At 35.2% G+C, this 15899-nt stretch overlaps 1 protein-coding gene across 1 annotated transcript; it reads left to right on the top strand.

The window, feature by feature from the left end:
• The first annotated feature begins 9880 nt into the window (after positions 1–9880).
• On the top strand, positions 9881–14610 carry LOC112521067 (IQ domain-containing protein IQM3-like). Its single transcript, XM_025129706.1, has 9 exons — positions 9881–10286; positions 10528–10642; positions 10820–10885; positions 10997–11085; positions 11840–11927; positions 12034–12171; positions 12560–12652; positions 13283–13384; positions 13882–14610. Exons 1-9 carry the CDS (start codon positions 9976–9978, stop codon positions 14347–14349), a joined length of 1470 nt encoding a protein of 489 aa, XP_024985474.1. The 5' UTR covers positions 9881–9975; the 3' UTR covers positions 14350–14610.
• Positions 14611–15899: the final 1289 nt, after the last annotated feature.

The raw sequence follows: 15899 nt of genomic DNA, 5'->3' as shown, positions 1-15899 counted from the left end.
AATAGTGCTTTTGTACTATTCACTGTAGCAAAGGACAAGCCTTCATCTTAAGGCTTGACACGCACTCTAAACCCTACCTTACTGCATTAAATGTTCATTTAATGCACTGGGTATAAATAGAAGTGTTTCTTCTCCATGCAGAGTGCGCGGATCACTCTCTTACCATATTCTTACTTCAAGTTTCTTCTAACTTAAGTAAAAGATATTTCTTTTAGCATTCTCTTTTCTTGTATTTGTTAAAGCTCTGTGTGTAACCAAAGGTTGTTTAGATAGGTTTCCTATACCTTATCTTTCCGCAAACAATCGTGTAAAATCTGTATTGATCTTCTCTATCAATATATATTTTAAATTTGAAAACTTTGTGTTTGTATTCATCCCCCCCTTCTACAAACTGTTTCTTATCTTGTAGACCCTTTCGGGACCAACAGGTGGCATTTGTATGTGTGTGTTATATAATATAACTCCTACTATCATATCTCTTAAGATTAACGTGGTCTGGAATCTTTATTTCTTTGTGATTTAAAGGTTTAGAATCAGGGTTCTTATTGGAATTCATAGTCTGAATGTTATAGAGAAGGAGATAATAGGTTTGGCCTGGAACTTTGAATAAACCTTATTTAATTTGAAATGTTTGAAAGTGGCATTATGGTAATTTGGTTAGTGTAAACCTGTTTGGATTTGATGTATTATTTGCAAGCAGAGAGTTTGGCATGAAAAGTATAAGGTACTAGTATTATGTTCTTACTTGTTCATATATCTGATATATATATATGAAAAGTTGTTTTACATAAAAGTTTTGGTGATTTTCACCCTGCAATAACATAGATAGGGTAACTCACTAGACCTTTCGGTCTAACCCTCGTTTTGTGATTTTAAATATGTATTGTAGGAAGTGCTGACGGTAAGGGGAAGGGAAAAATGTAATATTTTCCCTATGTGATTATTTGCGTGAAGATTTACTGATGATATGTATAGTTTTGATAGATGAAACTGGATTAGTGCAAGAATTGTATTTTGAATTTTTGGACCATGTATCCTGTACTAATAGATTCTTGTACTAAGGGACCAACGTGGTGTATAAACATGTATTTCTTATGTATGAAATATGTGTATCATGTGATGTGTGGAATGGGGTGTTACATATATCAAAGAAATTAATCGTCAAACTAGTGGATTATCTAGGTCATTAAATCATATTTTTGTCACCAATAAAGAACATTAGAACAATGACATATATATGTTTTGGTATAACCACGTGGGATACCATGGTCATGACATACTGATCCATGTGTTGGAAAATACACATAGACACATTATCTTTTGAGTGAAAGGCAAAATGAGACATTTAATCAAATTGCAACTATTGACTTTTGTAGCACAAGAAGCAACACTACCATCATAATATGCCCTCTCGAATACCTAGAACTTTTGTAAACCCTGATCCTTAGCCAAGACAAGAATAAGACCATCCTAAAGCTAAGGACATAATACAAAAATATTCCATTTTTACAACGAATAGAAGGTGATATTTATGGACATAAACATCCAGAATGCGGGCAATTGAAGTATTTTATGGTTTTGGTTTCAACACGATGAAAGCACGTCCTATTATTGTCCATATGAAATGTTTCACTTCTAGCACTAGCTACACGTTTAAGGACTCACCACCCTGATTATCTCATCAAGTCTACATGACATGGAATGCTGGAGAATTTACATCATAAGAATTTGAAGATTATTGCATATGTATTAGGATCAATATAGAGTTTCCTATACCCGATGTGTATATAAAATGGTCTTGTAGAATTTTTCATCAAAATAATATAGATGCTATCTAGGGCATCGGTTATGCACACCAATTTACCCACGTCTACTTAGGGGTATGCAAATATTACATGCAACCTTACTTATTTATTTTCAGACCTATTACTAGCCAATCAATCTCATGCGTACCAGTTGGTAATTAGATATAAGCCTAATCTTTTACATCTACACATGTTTGGTTATGTAGTAGATATGCCAATTGTGCCCTTACAGTGCACCAAAATAGGTCCTTAAAGACGATTCAATATATGTTGGAAATGAATCCCCACAATTATCCATTAATTAGAAACTTTGACGGGTGACCTCTTTACCGCTAGATTTGCAGGTAATCACTTTGATGAGACAGTATTCCCGTCCTTAGGGGGAGATAGGAAAAAGGATCTTGCATGGGAACGACAAGAGTGTCATAGAATATTCCCACACCGTCTCATTTTTTATCCCCAAATTTCACAATGTAAAGTTGAATTCAAATGAATAAAACTCTGTATTTGATACGTTTAATGTTATTCTAGAAGTGACAAAATCATATATACTAGCTACAAGTACACCCTGAAGGTTAAAAGTCCCCAAACAAGGGCACAATGTCGCTAGAAAGTGAGTTGCAATCACACTTGGTGGAGCTGTGATTAAGGTTGTGGCTCTCAAAAGGAAATGGGGGAAACTACTTGGTTCAATAGATACTCATCTAAAAGAAGAGAAGAGTAAGGCACGACCATTTATCATCAATACATAAACCTCTTATAAGATTGTCTTTGTTATAACTATTTCTATGAATCATTACTAGAGGACGCTTCGAAATTAATATTGATTCAGAAGATCAAAGAAATCCCAAATCAATTATGAGAATGCATATGAGTCGATAGGCATATCATACATAATAATTGATGATAGATTCACGTATATTGTTGTTCATGAGATGATAGAACACGATGACATCAAACCACGCTCAGTTGAAGAAGGTCAATGAAGAGCAAATTGACCTAAATGAAAAGAAGCAATCCAAGAGAATTATATCGTTTGACAAATGAATGGGTATTTGGTTTGGTAGTGCTAACCCACCAAGTGTAAATCCTATACGACATAGATATATCATTTCTCAAAAAGCGTAATGAGAATAATTAAGTCATAATGTATAAGGATTTATTTTGGCGCAAGGTTTCTCATAACACCCTAGATTGACTACAAGAATGCTTACTCTCCTCTAATGGACGTTTGTAACGTTCTGCTAATTAATTAGCCTAGTAGTTTCCGAAGAACTGGAAATGCAGTTCATGGATGTGGTTAATACATATCTCTATAGGGATGTACATTCAAAGATATAAAATATGCTAGATGACATTACATTACCCAAATCAAGTAACTCTAACCATGGACTGGTTTTGCAATAAATTGAAATGCTCACTTTATAGATTAAAGCAATCTAAGCGGATGTGATGTACCCACCCAAGTGAATTACTTGATTTGGAGGGATATAAGAACAATGAATTGTGCCCTTAAGTATTTATAAAGAAAACGAGTTCCAGATTTAAATCATAGCTCTACATGTCGATATTATGAACATAATAGGTACTCTTGATGAAATATGAGAAACCATAATTTACTTGAAATCTGAATTTAAGATGAAAGATCTTGGGAAAACTTGGTTCTATCTAGATATTGGATCTCGGACACCAAGCTTGTGAAATATTAATCTATCAATCTCCATATGTCTAGAAAAATATGAGGTGATTTAGTATGGACAAAGCGCATCTGGTTGGCACTCCCTATGATCAGTCAAAGTGTTGGATATAAGTGTAAGATCGCAGTTACATTACTGATCATTTTACCTTTTGATCTCCAAAGATAATCAAATTTTAAACCACCAAAATATACGGGATATAATTTTGAAATAGAACTCTGAAATGTCCACTTTAATTTGATGTGCTTCAATCATTTCCTTCTCTTTAACCAAAACACAAATTAACCCAAAAGTTGAAGATTCACAAATCAAAAGTTAACTACAATCATTCGGGGACATATCTACCTGTTGGAATACATACACACACACACACACACACATATACATAAAAAGCAATTACATTTATACTCAAAAGAGCTAGGTTGTCCCTTGAGTCAATATCCGAACTAACTCTCCTTATCCTTCCCTTTATCTACAATCCTCTTTCTTGAAAAAGGTTAATCAAAAACAGGTAAGCTACAACGCTTAGTGAGACTATATAAAAGTACATGATTAAGATGTATTATATTTAAATATAGTAACCTAAGAATGAAACAAAATCTCGAAATGATTACTATTATAACCTCGAAGACCAGCAACTCGAAGAATTATGTGAATACATCATAAACTACAATAGTAACATACGTTCTTACTGGCAAAATTGACAATGAAAGACATTTGTGCCATGCGAACATCTATCACATGGCTCAAGTTTTGTATGACGTAAAAATTTCATGAATCAAACATAAAATATCAAGAACAGTGCAAAACTCCCACCTTCATCTATTGGGTACATACAAATTAGTACTCACACTTATCTCCTGCCATTCGAGATACATGAGTACAACAAACTAGTAAATTACACCCAACCTCTGTCTCCCTGGGATACGTAAAAATGCACCGCTGTGCATACCACACAAAGTAGTACCCGTATTTACGATTTACCAAGAGGTCAACAAACAGACGTGAATCCGAACTCGACCGATATTTTGAAAAAATCATACGAATATAACTCGGAATCAGAAGGACTGACTCATGTTACACTTACCAAAACATGAAACACAACTAATACAAACAGAAGATGCATGCATATATAAGTACATATAAACATATATTTCATATAGATCCACAGTGCATGAAATGAGTCAACCGAACGCCCAACCGAAAGTCTCTTTTCAACTCCATAGTCCATATATGTATGGTACGCCAAAGGCTTCCAATTATACCTTTATACTCCCTGGAGTATACACATTCAATTTCATAAGCATATAATTACACTATCTTATTCAGTTTCATTCTTAGTTAGCTAATTCTATTATAATTTCCCCTGTACAGTCCCCCAGTTCTAACATATTTTGACCATCTTAAACTCAGAATTACACCCTAACTTCAGAAAAAATAAAGTAGACACTTTTATCTTTTAGATGTCATTCACCTCATGTCCATTGGATTTTTCTTTGATTTTATATGAATTTTCTAAAATAGGACAGAAACATTGACTTTAATGTTTCAAAAATGGCTATTTTTATCAATCTTGTATCCAAACCATTCCTATTTGGAACCAAATTCATATTTCTATCTCAAAATATTATAACCTTTATAAAATTAGCAAAACTCAAGCTTATTCATCAAAAATCATCATTTTAGAGCTTGACCCCTGTTGCATGCATCCAAATACATCAAAAAAATCTAAATACTAACATTTATATCTTTAAATCTTCAAAATCTTTGCAGTTTATCCAAAATTTTGCTAGATTATAGCTTTAGGTGTGTGAATTTACACACACGCTTTGGTTTAGAAGTTTGTAGAAGTAAAAAATGATGTGAGAAGATCTACTTGTCACTTTATTGTAAAAGAACTCATTTTGGGTCGAGTTTGACCCGGCTGGGTTGACCCAACACCCATTTTGATCATCGAACATGTAGAAAGATTTCGTAACTTTTCGCCCACATGTTTCTAACAAGATAATTTATTATTTTTTTATCAAATATAATCCAGAAAAAGTGTTAGGACTAAAATAGTCCTAAATATTATTCAAAGTTTAATTAAAATAATTTAGGCAAGAATGGGAGGTTAAGAGAATCTGCACTACTAAATCGGCTAAGTCTGGAAGAGAAACCAAAGCCTCTGGTTCTAAAGACCAGAACCTTTGGTCCATAAGCATTTAGGACCAGAGCTCCTCTGGATGATCGAAGCACCTCTGGACACTAAGTCCAAGGGATCGATCCCCTCTGGATGAACTATGCTCTGGACGCTAAGTGTCAAATATGAAGATGCAGTATGAAGATGATATAGTCCAAAAGGACTTGGTTATAAAGTTGCTTGGAACCAAGAGCTCGGATGCAGAGCTCAGACACCGAGGGTATAAAGACCGAAGTCTTGTGTGCAAATAGCTAAGTACTCGGATACGGTGCTCAACTCCCAAATACAGAGCCTCTGCATGGCACATGTAGAGTCTCTGGGTCTTCTACTTAGCCCGTTAGTGTGAAGGTTCCATGGCTCATCTTACAAGCGTTCCAAGGTTTAATTGAACAACCAAAAGCAAAGCCACCCAGAATTCAGACCAACCAGAGACCCTCTAGACGACCAGAGCCTCTGGTCCACAATCATTCAGGTTCATAGCTATTCTGGTTGAACTATACTCTGAAAGACATTTATCAGATTTCTGGAAAAGAAAACCTCAAAGTTTTATAAGTCTGAAGAGACATTCTTCAGATCTCTGGAAAAGAAGACTTTAGAGTTTTACAAGTCTGAAGAGACATTCTTCAAATCTTTGGGAAAGAAGACTTCAGAGTTTTACAAGTTTGAAGAGACATTCTTCAGATCTCTGGAAAAGAAGATTTTAGAGTTTTACAAGTCTAAAAAGACATTCTTCACATCTTTGGAAAAGAAGACATTAGAGTTTTAGAAGTCTGAAGACCCGACAAATGCTAAATATCAAATTTGAAGACCTTGAGTTCAGAGTTATTTAAATTCTGAACGAGAGAATGAAGCTTCTAACTCTAACCTGTGAAACCCTTCAATTTCTTAAAGATTTTTCTACAAGTCCTCTATAGAACATAATAAAAACACATAATCTATCTTATTAAACACATAAAACACATTAGAACACATTTAGAGGCAATTGCCAAGCAGAGGTAAGTTACAATAAGGCAAAATCTATTTCGTCTAAAGTATGATGACGAAGAGGTGTTGGAGCTTGAATTACATACCTAAGTATGATAGGTGCATTATTGTACTTAGCATTATACCGTTTGACCATATATTTTATTTCCAGTGAACTTGTAATCTAGATTTAGCTCAGCGCCAATGCAACGTTATTCAAATGATATCAGATTAATCTTTTGGAACCATTGACGTGAGCTTATAATTTCTCTTCAGAGAAGAAAATGGAATTGATAATGAAACTCCAATACCTACTTAGATAATGAAGGGCAAAAGTATGAACCCTTATAGAAACACAATAAGCAGTGTCTTGGTTTGTATTTGCTGATATTAGGTATCCGTCTAACCCATGTAAAGGTTGTTCCCAAACTGGATAAGGAATTACCCAAGGGAACGTGTTGATTTCTTAGAAGTAAACTAAGCAAACCCTTATAGTTATCCTCTCAAACTATTCCAAGAATTACTCTACATGATTTCAAGAGTGTAGATGGTTAAGGACTAGCATTACATATAGTAGATGATCTAATGTTTTGAGATCAACCACAATCCTACAGCATATATGGAAATAATGCATCATGTATAAGATAAATGAAAGTAAGATACATCAAGGGTGATAGCACAAAGCATATTATGCTTAAGTTTCTATACAATCAGCAATAACAAACTCTTCTCTAGATTCAAGTGAATCAAGTAAGATGACAGGAGAATATGACATATTTTCTTACCAAATCATTAACTAAAACCATATTTGGAAACATGTAGAAAGTATCTGAATGTATAGACTTCCAAACTCCCTTTATTAATGCACGAATCAAGGGGAGTAGTAGACCAAAGGGGGAATCTACTATATATGTAATATTGGTATGTTGTGCTCTTTTCTTCAACCAAGGTTTTATTTTTCCCATTGGGTTTTGCTCATTGGTGCAAGTTTTTAGTGAGGCAACAATTTATATATAATTCTGCTTTCCTAACTCTCATAATTAATATACAAATTTGAGAGAATATTAGACTAAAGAAAAGTCTATGTATTGCAAAGAAGTTGGTGCATTATACATTTTCCTTCATCCTTCTTTTTCCCATTGGGCTTTTATTTTGGCGTAAAGTTTTAACGAGGCAACAGTTGTGCATTATCACTTCTTTGACTCGACACAAGGGGGAGTGTTGTAGGATAAATGTGTCATTCTCTAAAGGATATGACGATATAAATAGATATAAACATATTAGGGATGGATTAGAACTGATATCTCTCGTAGTTATCTACTTAAATCATCCCTATATAAAGAGCTTTTGTCAATAAGAACTACATATTCATTCTCTTCTTTTTATTGTTGTTCTATTTGGTTTTTCCTTTAACAAAAATGTCGTTGAGTTAACGGACTTCTTTAACAGAAATTAGTCACAAGGACCAAAGTATAACAAAATGCCAACCATAAAGATTATAAGTGTTGTTAGTACTTGATAGTGAATAGTAATCATAGGAACTAAAAATATAATTTACTCTAGATATTAATGTATTTATTTAAGAATCGAAAAGAAAACCATTCAATAATAATAATAATAATAATAATAATAATAATAATAATAATAATTATTGAATATTTAATAAAACGTGTCAATGTTTTGCAATAGCTTGGATCCTTGTCATTAATGTTAATTAAATAAGTTTCTAGAATACAAGTTTTTTTTTTACTTTTCTCTTCTTTCTCTTTCTTTTCCTTTCCTTTCCTTTGTAAAATAGGTTTTGAAAACACAGTGTCAGAGTGAGAGACAATTTGGTCTTTTAAGATTTTTGTCTTATTTTTCTATTAAAAATTAAAATATTTATAAAACGAACACTTAAAATACTATATGTGTCCCATTTTTTCCTCTTCTATATTATATATTACACACAAATGCACATATACATATACACAATGTGCAAAACCCCACCCTAAACCTGAATAAACCCATCCTCTACGTAAATCATTGTCGTCTAATATAATCGTATTGATTGGTCTAAAATCAAGAAATACAAGTGCATTATACCATGGTAATAAAAGCATAAAATATTTACTTGATTATAATGGAATAAACTCAATTGCATTATACATTCATTGAACGATGGAATGAGGAAAAAAAAAAACCAAAAGTATTGAATCTATAACCTCATACTAAACCCTAACCTATCGATTTGTTCATCTAACCTTAATTTCGAGATTTAGAAACATAACTCATACAGTAGATCTTGTGCTCTAATGATGCCTATGATTCCTCATGTTACTTATGATCTTTGAGGATTGACAGACAGGGGGGGGAGAGATCTAGGGTTTTGTATGAAGATAGTTAGATTTTGATTTAGGTACGTCAATGGTTAGATTTAGTTGTGTAGTGAAGGGAGAGGGGGAATGAAGAAGGATAGATGGGAAGTCACTATGGATGGTGGCAGGAATGGAGATAGAGGTGTTACGACGATGGTAGGTGATGTGCAGATGGTGGTCACTGATTGAGAGGGCATAGTTGATGTGAAAGAGGGAGAAAAAGATGACCCTTTTGTTGTTGTTGTTGTTGATGATGATGATGATGATGATGATGGCTAGATTTAGTTGTGTAGTGAAGGAAGAGGGGGAATGAAGGAGAGAGGGGAAGTCACCGTGGATGGAGGCTAGAATGGAGATAGTACTGCTACGATGGTCATGGAATGATGTATAGATGGTGGTGACTGATGGAGAGAGGCATAACTGTTGTGAAAGATGGAGAAAGATATGGCCTCTATTGTTGATCGATGATGGTTAGATTTAGTTGTATAGTGAAGAGAGCGAGACAAAGAGAAATACAGAAAATGAGGGGGGAGAAAAGAGAAGTCATCGTGGATGGAGGCTAGAATGGAGATGGCAGAACTGCAACGCTATTGGAAACGGGACATAGTTGATATGAAAGAAATAGCTTAAGAACAAAAACTTAAGAACACCATATTTGGTTAAGTTTTTAGATCGAGGACTATATCCATTAAAATCATGAAAGAGTAGGGACTAAAAATGTAATTCACTCCGATAATTATTTATTAATAATAATAATAATAAATTATTTTTATGAAATATATTATTAATTATTATGGTTATACCTACTTGTACGAGCATGACTGACCATAAATATTACTACCGGAACTGGTCGGTAGGTTGGCAATTGGCATCCCCACTTCACCCTGTGGTTTCAACTCACCACGGCTCCATAGCTGCCATTTCTTCCGGCTCCCTACCTTCCCCGCAAAAACCCCACTACCATTTCTCTAATGGAGGTCGACACCAGCCCCCCTACCCCTACAACTTTCGATCTAAAACCAAAACCACCACCCTATTCTCTATACTCCTCTTCATCTGATATCGCCCATTCATTGAACCTTGACATCGAAGATTCTGAAATGGGAGCAGCCTTATTTTCCTCCCTTAACGCCGGTATTCAGCTGCCATCTGCGGCGGCAGATGCTGAATGTCAGAGCCCTACCTCTCACTCCGACGCCGCCATGAAGCTTCAGAAGGTTTATAGAGGTTATCGCACTCGTCGTCTCTTGGCAGATTCCGCCGTTGTTGCTGAGGAACTTTGGTATTACTATACACTTGTGAGGAAGAGAGTGAGAGATTTGAGCTTGTTTATTATAACATGTTTTGTACAGTAATTTCAACCGTTGATTATATGATTTTGACGTAAGGATATGCAATTATTCATCATCTGTCCTCTGTGATCTACATAGTTGTATGGTCGAACACTTGGTGCACAATTTGGATTCTTCGTTGATTTCACTGGCGATGTGTCAATGACGAATTCTCCTTGCATATTTTTGAAGGTGGCAAGCGATTGATTTCGCCCGATTGAATCACAGCACTATTTCGTTCTTCAATTTCCAAAAACCAGAATCAGCAGCTTCTCGGTGGAACAGAATCTCTTTGAACGCTTCTAAGGTACCCCTTCCATATCTTCCTTTTGGGAAGAAAGATTTATTGGAGAGGTATAGCAAGCATACAAGAAAAACAAAATTTTGTTCGTCGTGATAATGATTGTTCTTGAGAACAGCCTGCTGTTTCTGTCTTCTTCTTCGAATCTAAGCAAATAGGGCTAAAATTGTACTGTTCTGGCAGGTGGGTAAGGGTTTATCATTAGATTCCAAAGCTCATAAATTGGCATTTCAACACTGGATTGAAGCAGTAAGTTTTGGGTTTTTGATTTACATTTTTGCCTTCTCCAGAGTCAAATTGCAAAAAGATAACATGTTATAACTATGACCCTTTTGTAAATCTTGTGTCAAATAATTTCAGATTGATCCGAGACACCGGTATGGGCATAGCTTGCACATATATTATAAAGAATGGTGCAAGGCTGATGCAGGCCAGCCATTTTTCTACTGGTATGTATAGCTGATTTGCTGCTGTAAACTTGTTTTCACCAGTACCAGTTCTGCCAATAAATTATTATGATATTTTATCATATGTGTTCTTGTCATCTAAATAAATATCGGTATATCCTCCAATATATCAATAAGATCTGAAGGCTAAGAGTTTGTAGGAACCACATATTTATTTCCCATTTCAAACTTTAATGTTGGAAATCATGTAAAGTGGGGTTTGAGTATGCTTATGTCTACTAAAATGATCAATCGTTTTCTTCACCTCTTGTTCTGACCCCACATGATTAAAGTGAAAGCTGGGGATCAATAATTGTCGATTTTGGCATGCTTAGTTGTTTTTTCATCAGTAAGAATAATTGTGAAGGATGTATGAATGAATTTTGTGCAAGAAATCTTTTAGTGGAAATGGTACACATGTTAATTACTGATGAGTCCAAAGTCTGATTTGATCTCAACCTGAAGGGGCTGAAGAAAGAAAGAGAATCTCATCAGGCCTCTTGATTTTCTTATTGGTGTTGATAAGTGAACCCCTCTTTTGGGTCAAATTAGAGTCATTCGTGCATTGGAAATGTAAAAAGAGGGAGGTCGATGTTGATGTTTGAGGATGAAAATGATTGGGGGTGTATTTAGCAAGCGGAGGGGGTTCATCCAGAATCACCATTTTATTAATTTTGCAATTTGAATGAAGTTAAGACCATAGTAAAATGCATAAATGGTAGAAAATGGACAATTTTTAAATTCCAGTTTCTTGCAGGCTGGATGTTGGAGAAGGAAAAGAGGTTGATCTAAAAGAATGTCCAAGATCAAAGCTTCGCCAACAGTGCATCAAGTATCTTGGACCTGTATGTTTTTCATGATTTATTGCACTTTGTTTTATAAAATAAAAACACACTTTGTTTTATAAAATAAAAACACAATCAAGAATGTTAATCTTGGATCACTGAACAGCAAGAGAGAGAGCATTACGAGTATATCATCGTTGAAGGAAAGATCATGCACAGTCGAACCAATTTCCTCCTTGATACAACAAATGGGACAAAGTGGATATTTGTGATGAGTACCTCTAAGAGACTCTATGCTGGCGAGGTGAGATTTAAAATAAAGGCCACGACCTCTTGTGTTCTATGGCAAAACTAGCTGTTAGAATTCAACATCGGCTAGACTTAGACACTTTCTCTTAAATATATGTTGAAACCTCATTTCTCTCCTCAAGGGCTCTTTTGGAGAGTAATCTAATGGGGTTCCACATATTTTTACATGGTATCAAAGCCAAGATCCTGTCTAGCCTCTATTGGAGGGGGCGTGTTAAGAGTCCTACATCATCTTAGACTTGGACACTTTCTCTTCAATATATGTTGAAACTCGATTTCCCTCCTCAAGAACTCTTCTAAAGAGTAATCTAATGGGGTCTCACATATCCTCACACACTATCAAATGGTTAACACGTTCTTTTCCCTCTTATTGCTACTGCCAGAAGAAGAAAGGAAAGTTCCATCATTCGAGCTTTCTCGCTGGGGGAGCTACTTTAGCTGCAGGAAGGCTTGATGTGGAGAACGGGACACTTAAGGTATACGACAAATGCTTTTAGTTGATGGTTTTGCTTTTGAGAGAAGTATCATGTGTTGATATCATTAGACATTAGAGGCCTGCAATATTGGGATATCCCGTGTATGTTTAGTTTGGTTTGGTTTATCATAGGCTTGCTAGAATCTAATCCATTAGAACATACAAGTAAGTTCTTCACCCCAAACGAGGTTTTGGCCATGTTTGGCGACCATAAGCTAGCTTATTTATTAAGTTATTGAAAAATTCCGTTTAACTTTTGAAACTACTTCAAATAACGTTTCAATGAGCTACATGTCTTTTTTTTTTTCCAATTATGTCCATTATTTTTGGAACATGTCATTTTGAATTGTTATCTACATTATAAGCTAGTTTTATCAAACTTGGCTAATTTATCAGCTAATTCCCAGATGGCTTAGTTTTTTCGATAATAACTAATCTTTGATGATAACCGATTACGCATTTCGATGGCTATGTTTTGTCATATTAGACATTATTAATTTTCATATTTTCAAGATGAGTAAGGTTATTTTTTAAGTAATCAGTAGGTATCCTTTCTACCTAATCACCATTATCTAGTTCCAGTCCCTCACCTAATCCTTTCTTTTTAAACTCAATTTTTTGTTGTTTGCAGACCATCTCTCCATACAGTGGACACTACCGTCCAACAGATGAGAGCCTCAACTTATTCTTATCACTTCTCAAAGAACATGGTGTTGATCTCGACACGGTTGAAGTATGCCCAGTTCCCCCTATTCAGCATGTCTTATTTATGTATTTACTTGTGGGACCCTTTACTGTTTGTCGGCCTTCATATTTCTTGTTTTTTTTTACCGACGTACCTATTTTACCAGTTACCTAACTACTAAAGCAGCTACTTTTAACCACAAGGGTGGTATCTGATTGGTTTGAGCTTGGCTCCAAAGGTCAAAAGTACCTGGAGGTCCGAGGTTCAAATCCAAGGAGGAATAAAAATCCCCTTGTGACCATGGAGGTTCACATGTGGTGACTCCGGGCTATCTGCAAAGCAGGTGGTCGTTCTGGGATTAGTCGGCTCGCATAGCGGGTCGGATATCAAGGTTAAACAAAAAACAAAAAAACAGCTACTTTTTTGTTTTATTTTATGTTATGTTAATTATTTTGTAACCCACTTGAAATTTTATCTATAATCCGCCTCTGCCAATCTATAACTATCCTCTGTAACACCGTTTGTATGTATTCATTTGGCATCAGATACGGAAGGCAAATGAAGATTACGAAAACTATGAACACAAGAACGCCAGTAATAACGGACCTAAACCTGAAACTCCAATTTCTTCAGATACAAAGGGAGAAGAAGACGAAGGAGAAGAAGAAGAATCTATTCTTTCTCAACCCGTTGAAGCTGGTGAAAAGTTAAAGAAGAACGTGAGCTACAAAAGGAGTCTATCGGGGGGTCTTCAAAGCCCAAAAGCAGACGTACCCAAGACTGCGATACTAGAAAGGATCAATTCAAAGAAGGCGGCTCGGTCATACCAGTTAGGAAACCAACTATCGCTGAAATGGTCAACCGGGGCCGGACCCAGAATCGGATGTATCGCAGACTACCCACTTGAGCTCAGGTTGCAGGCCTTGGAGTTCACTAACCTCTCTCCCAAACCAAAATCTTCACCAAACAACAGGAGGAATGGTGGTGTTGTTTGGCCAGTGGAAACTGCTTAGAAAACGGACCTAGAGGGGTGGTTAGGTGGCACGTGCCACCTTATTGTTCCTCTGTGGTAAGGTATAAAAATTTAGGTTCGTGAAAGGTGTAACCGCTTATTCTAGAAGGTGCAACAGTTTTATATGGTGTCATCGTATCAAAAAATTGTTGGGTCCGTCCCTGCTTAGAAAGGTTACTTTTATTGGGTGTAAATTCCCTGTAAGTTTGCTGATGCAAGTGATAGCATGTTCCAAATAATAAAACGTTTTGGTTCCTGATCATATGCTAATAAATAAAAATATATTAAGACCATATGGAATGGACGGGTTACCGGTTTGTGCATCTCGAGTTCCGGTCTCCTGCTTCTGGAAAAGGAACCTCCCACCAGGAAGAGATGGTCAAACCGGTTAATTGCAACCGGTTAACGAGTCTTGATTCCAACCTTACATAAGCTTGAACCGATCAAGGATAAAATATCTTTAACTAATTGTTATAACTGGCCCTTTATTTTTAACTAGTTATGTACTTGTGCAATGCGGCAAGAGCTGTGAACTTTAACGATTATGAAGTTTCATTGTTTTTATTAGATATGATTTAACGATGATATAAGTTATACTTGATTTTTACATATCAATACAGTTTGAATAAATAAGAGTTCTGGTTCCAATTACAGTCTATCGATAAGTAAAATTGCATGACAGTTTAAAATCCAATATATTTAAAATCCAACGTATTTAAACGACTCCACAAATGTGTTCGATTTACATCAAGAGCAAAGAATCAAGAGATCGAGAGCGAGACTGAGAGTTCTAGAGCAATTGAATGAGAGATGAATAAGAAAACTTTTAATAACTTATAGTGAATATCAGTTTGAATCTCACCTTGAGCGATGGAGATAAGACATAGAGGTATGAGAGGGTTAATGTATGAGTAAAATGTGTTAAAAGTATCTTGGGAACATGAAAAGAAAAGGTAATAATGTACATTGAAAACTTGCACTATATGTTATTTTAATTGTAGATTAAGAGATTTTAAGATTAAATGCATAAAGTAGTAGTACTCATAATGCATTATGAGTTATTTTTAAGACTTTTAAGACTTTGTGCATAAATGTATAGAACTTTGTGCATTAAAAATTATTTTTAAGACTTTTGATAAATTTGGTTTATAAGGTAGTATAAATATATGAACTATTTATTTATTTATTATACATTTGATAAAAAAAATTTGATTTTGGATAGTTTCTTATTATATATTTAATAAAAAATGATGTCTCTTTCATGTGAGTTGTATTTGCATATGGTATTATGAGATATTGGTTAATATTAAATAGATGGTGTTTGATTGGTTTAAGTTTTGGTTTCAAAGGTCAAAAGTGTCATGGACATTTCAGGTTCAAATCTTAGGAGGAATAAAAAAATCCCCTTGTGGTCACGGAGGTTTAAATGCGCAGACTCCAGGCTACCCGCAAAACAGGTGATCGCTCGAGGATTAGTCGGCTCACATAGTGGGTTGGATATCCAAGTTAATCGGGGAAAAAAAAAAGATTGTTATGAATCCCCTTAACCGA

Source organism: Cynara cardunculus (genome assembly GCF_001531365.2).
Source record: "Cynara cardunculus var. scolymus isolate 2C chromosome LG 11, CcrdV1, whole genome shotgun sequence".
Taxonomy (NCBI): domain Eukaryota; kingdom Viridiplantae; phylum Streptophyta; class Magnoliopsida; order Asterales; family Asteraceae; genus Cynara; species Cynara cardunculus.
Note: the sequence above shows the minus strand (reverse complement) of the source record. Positions and strands in the feature narration are given on the sequence as shown.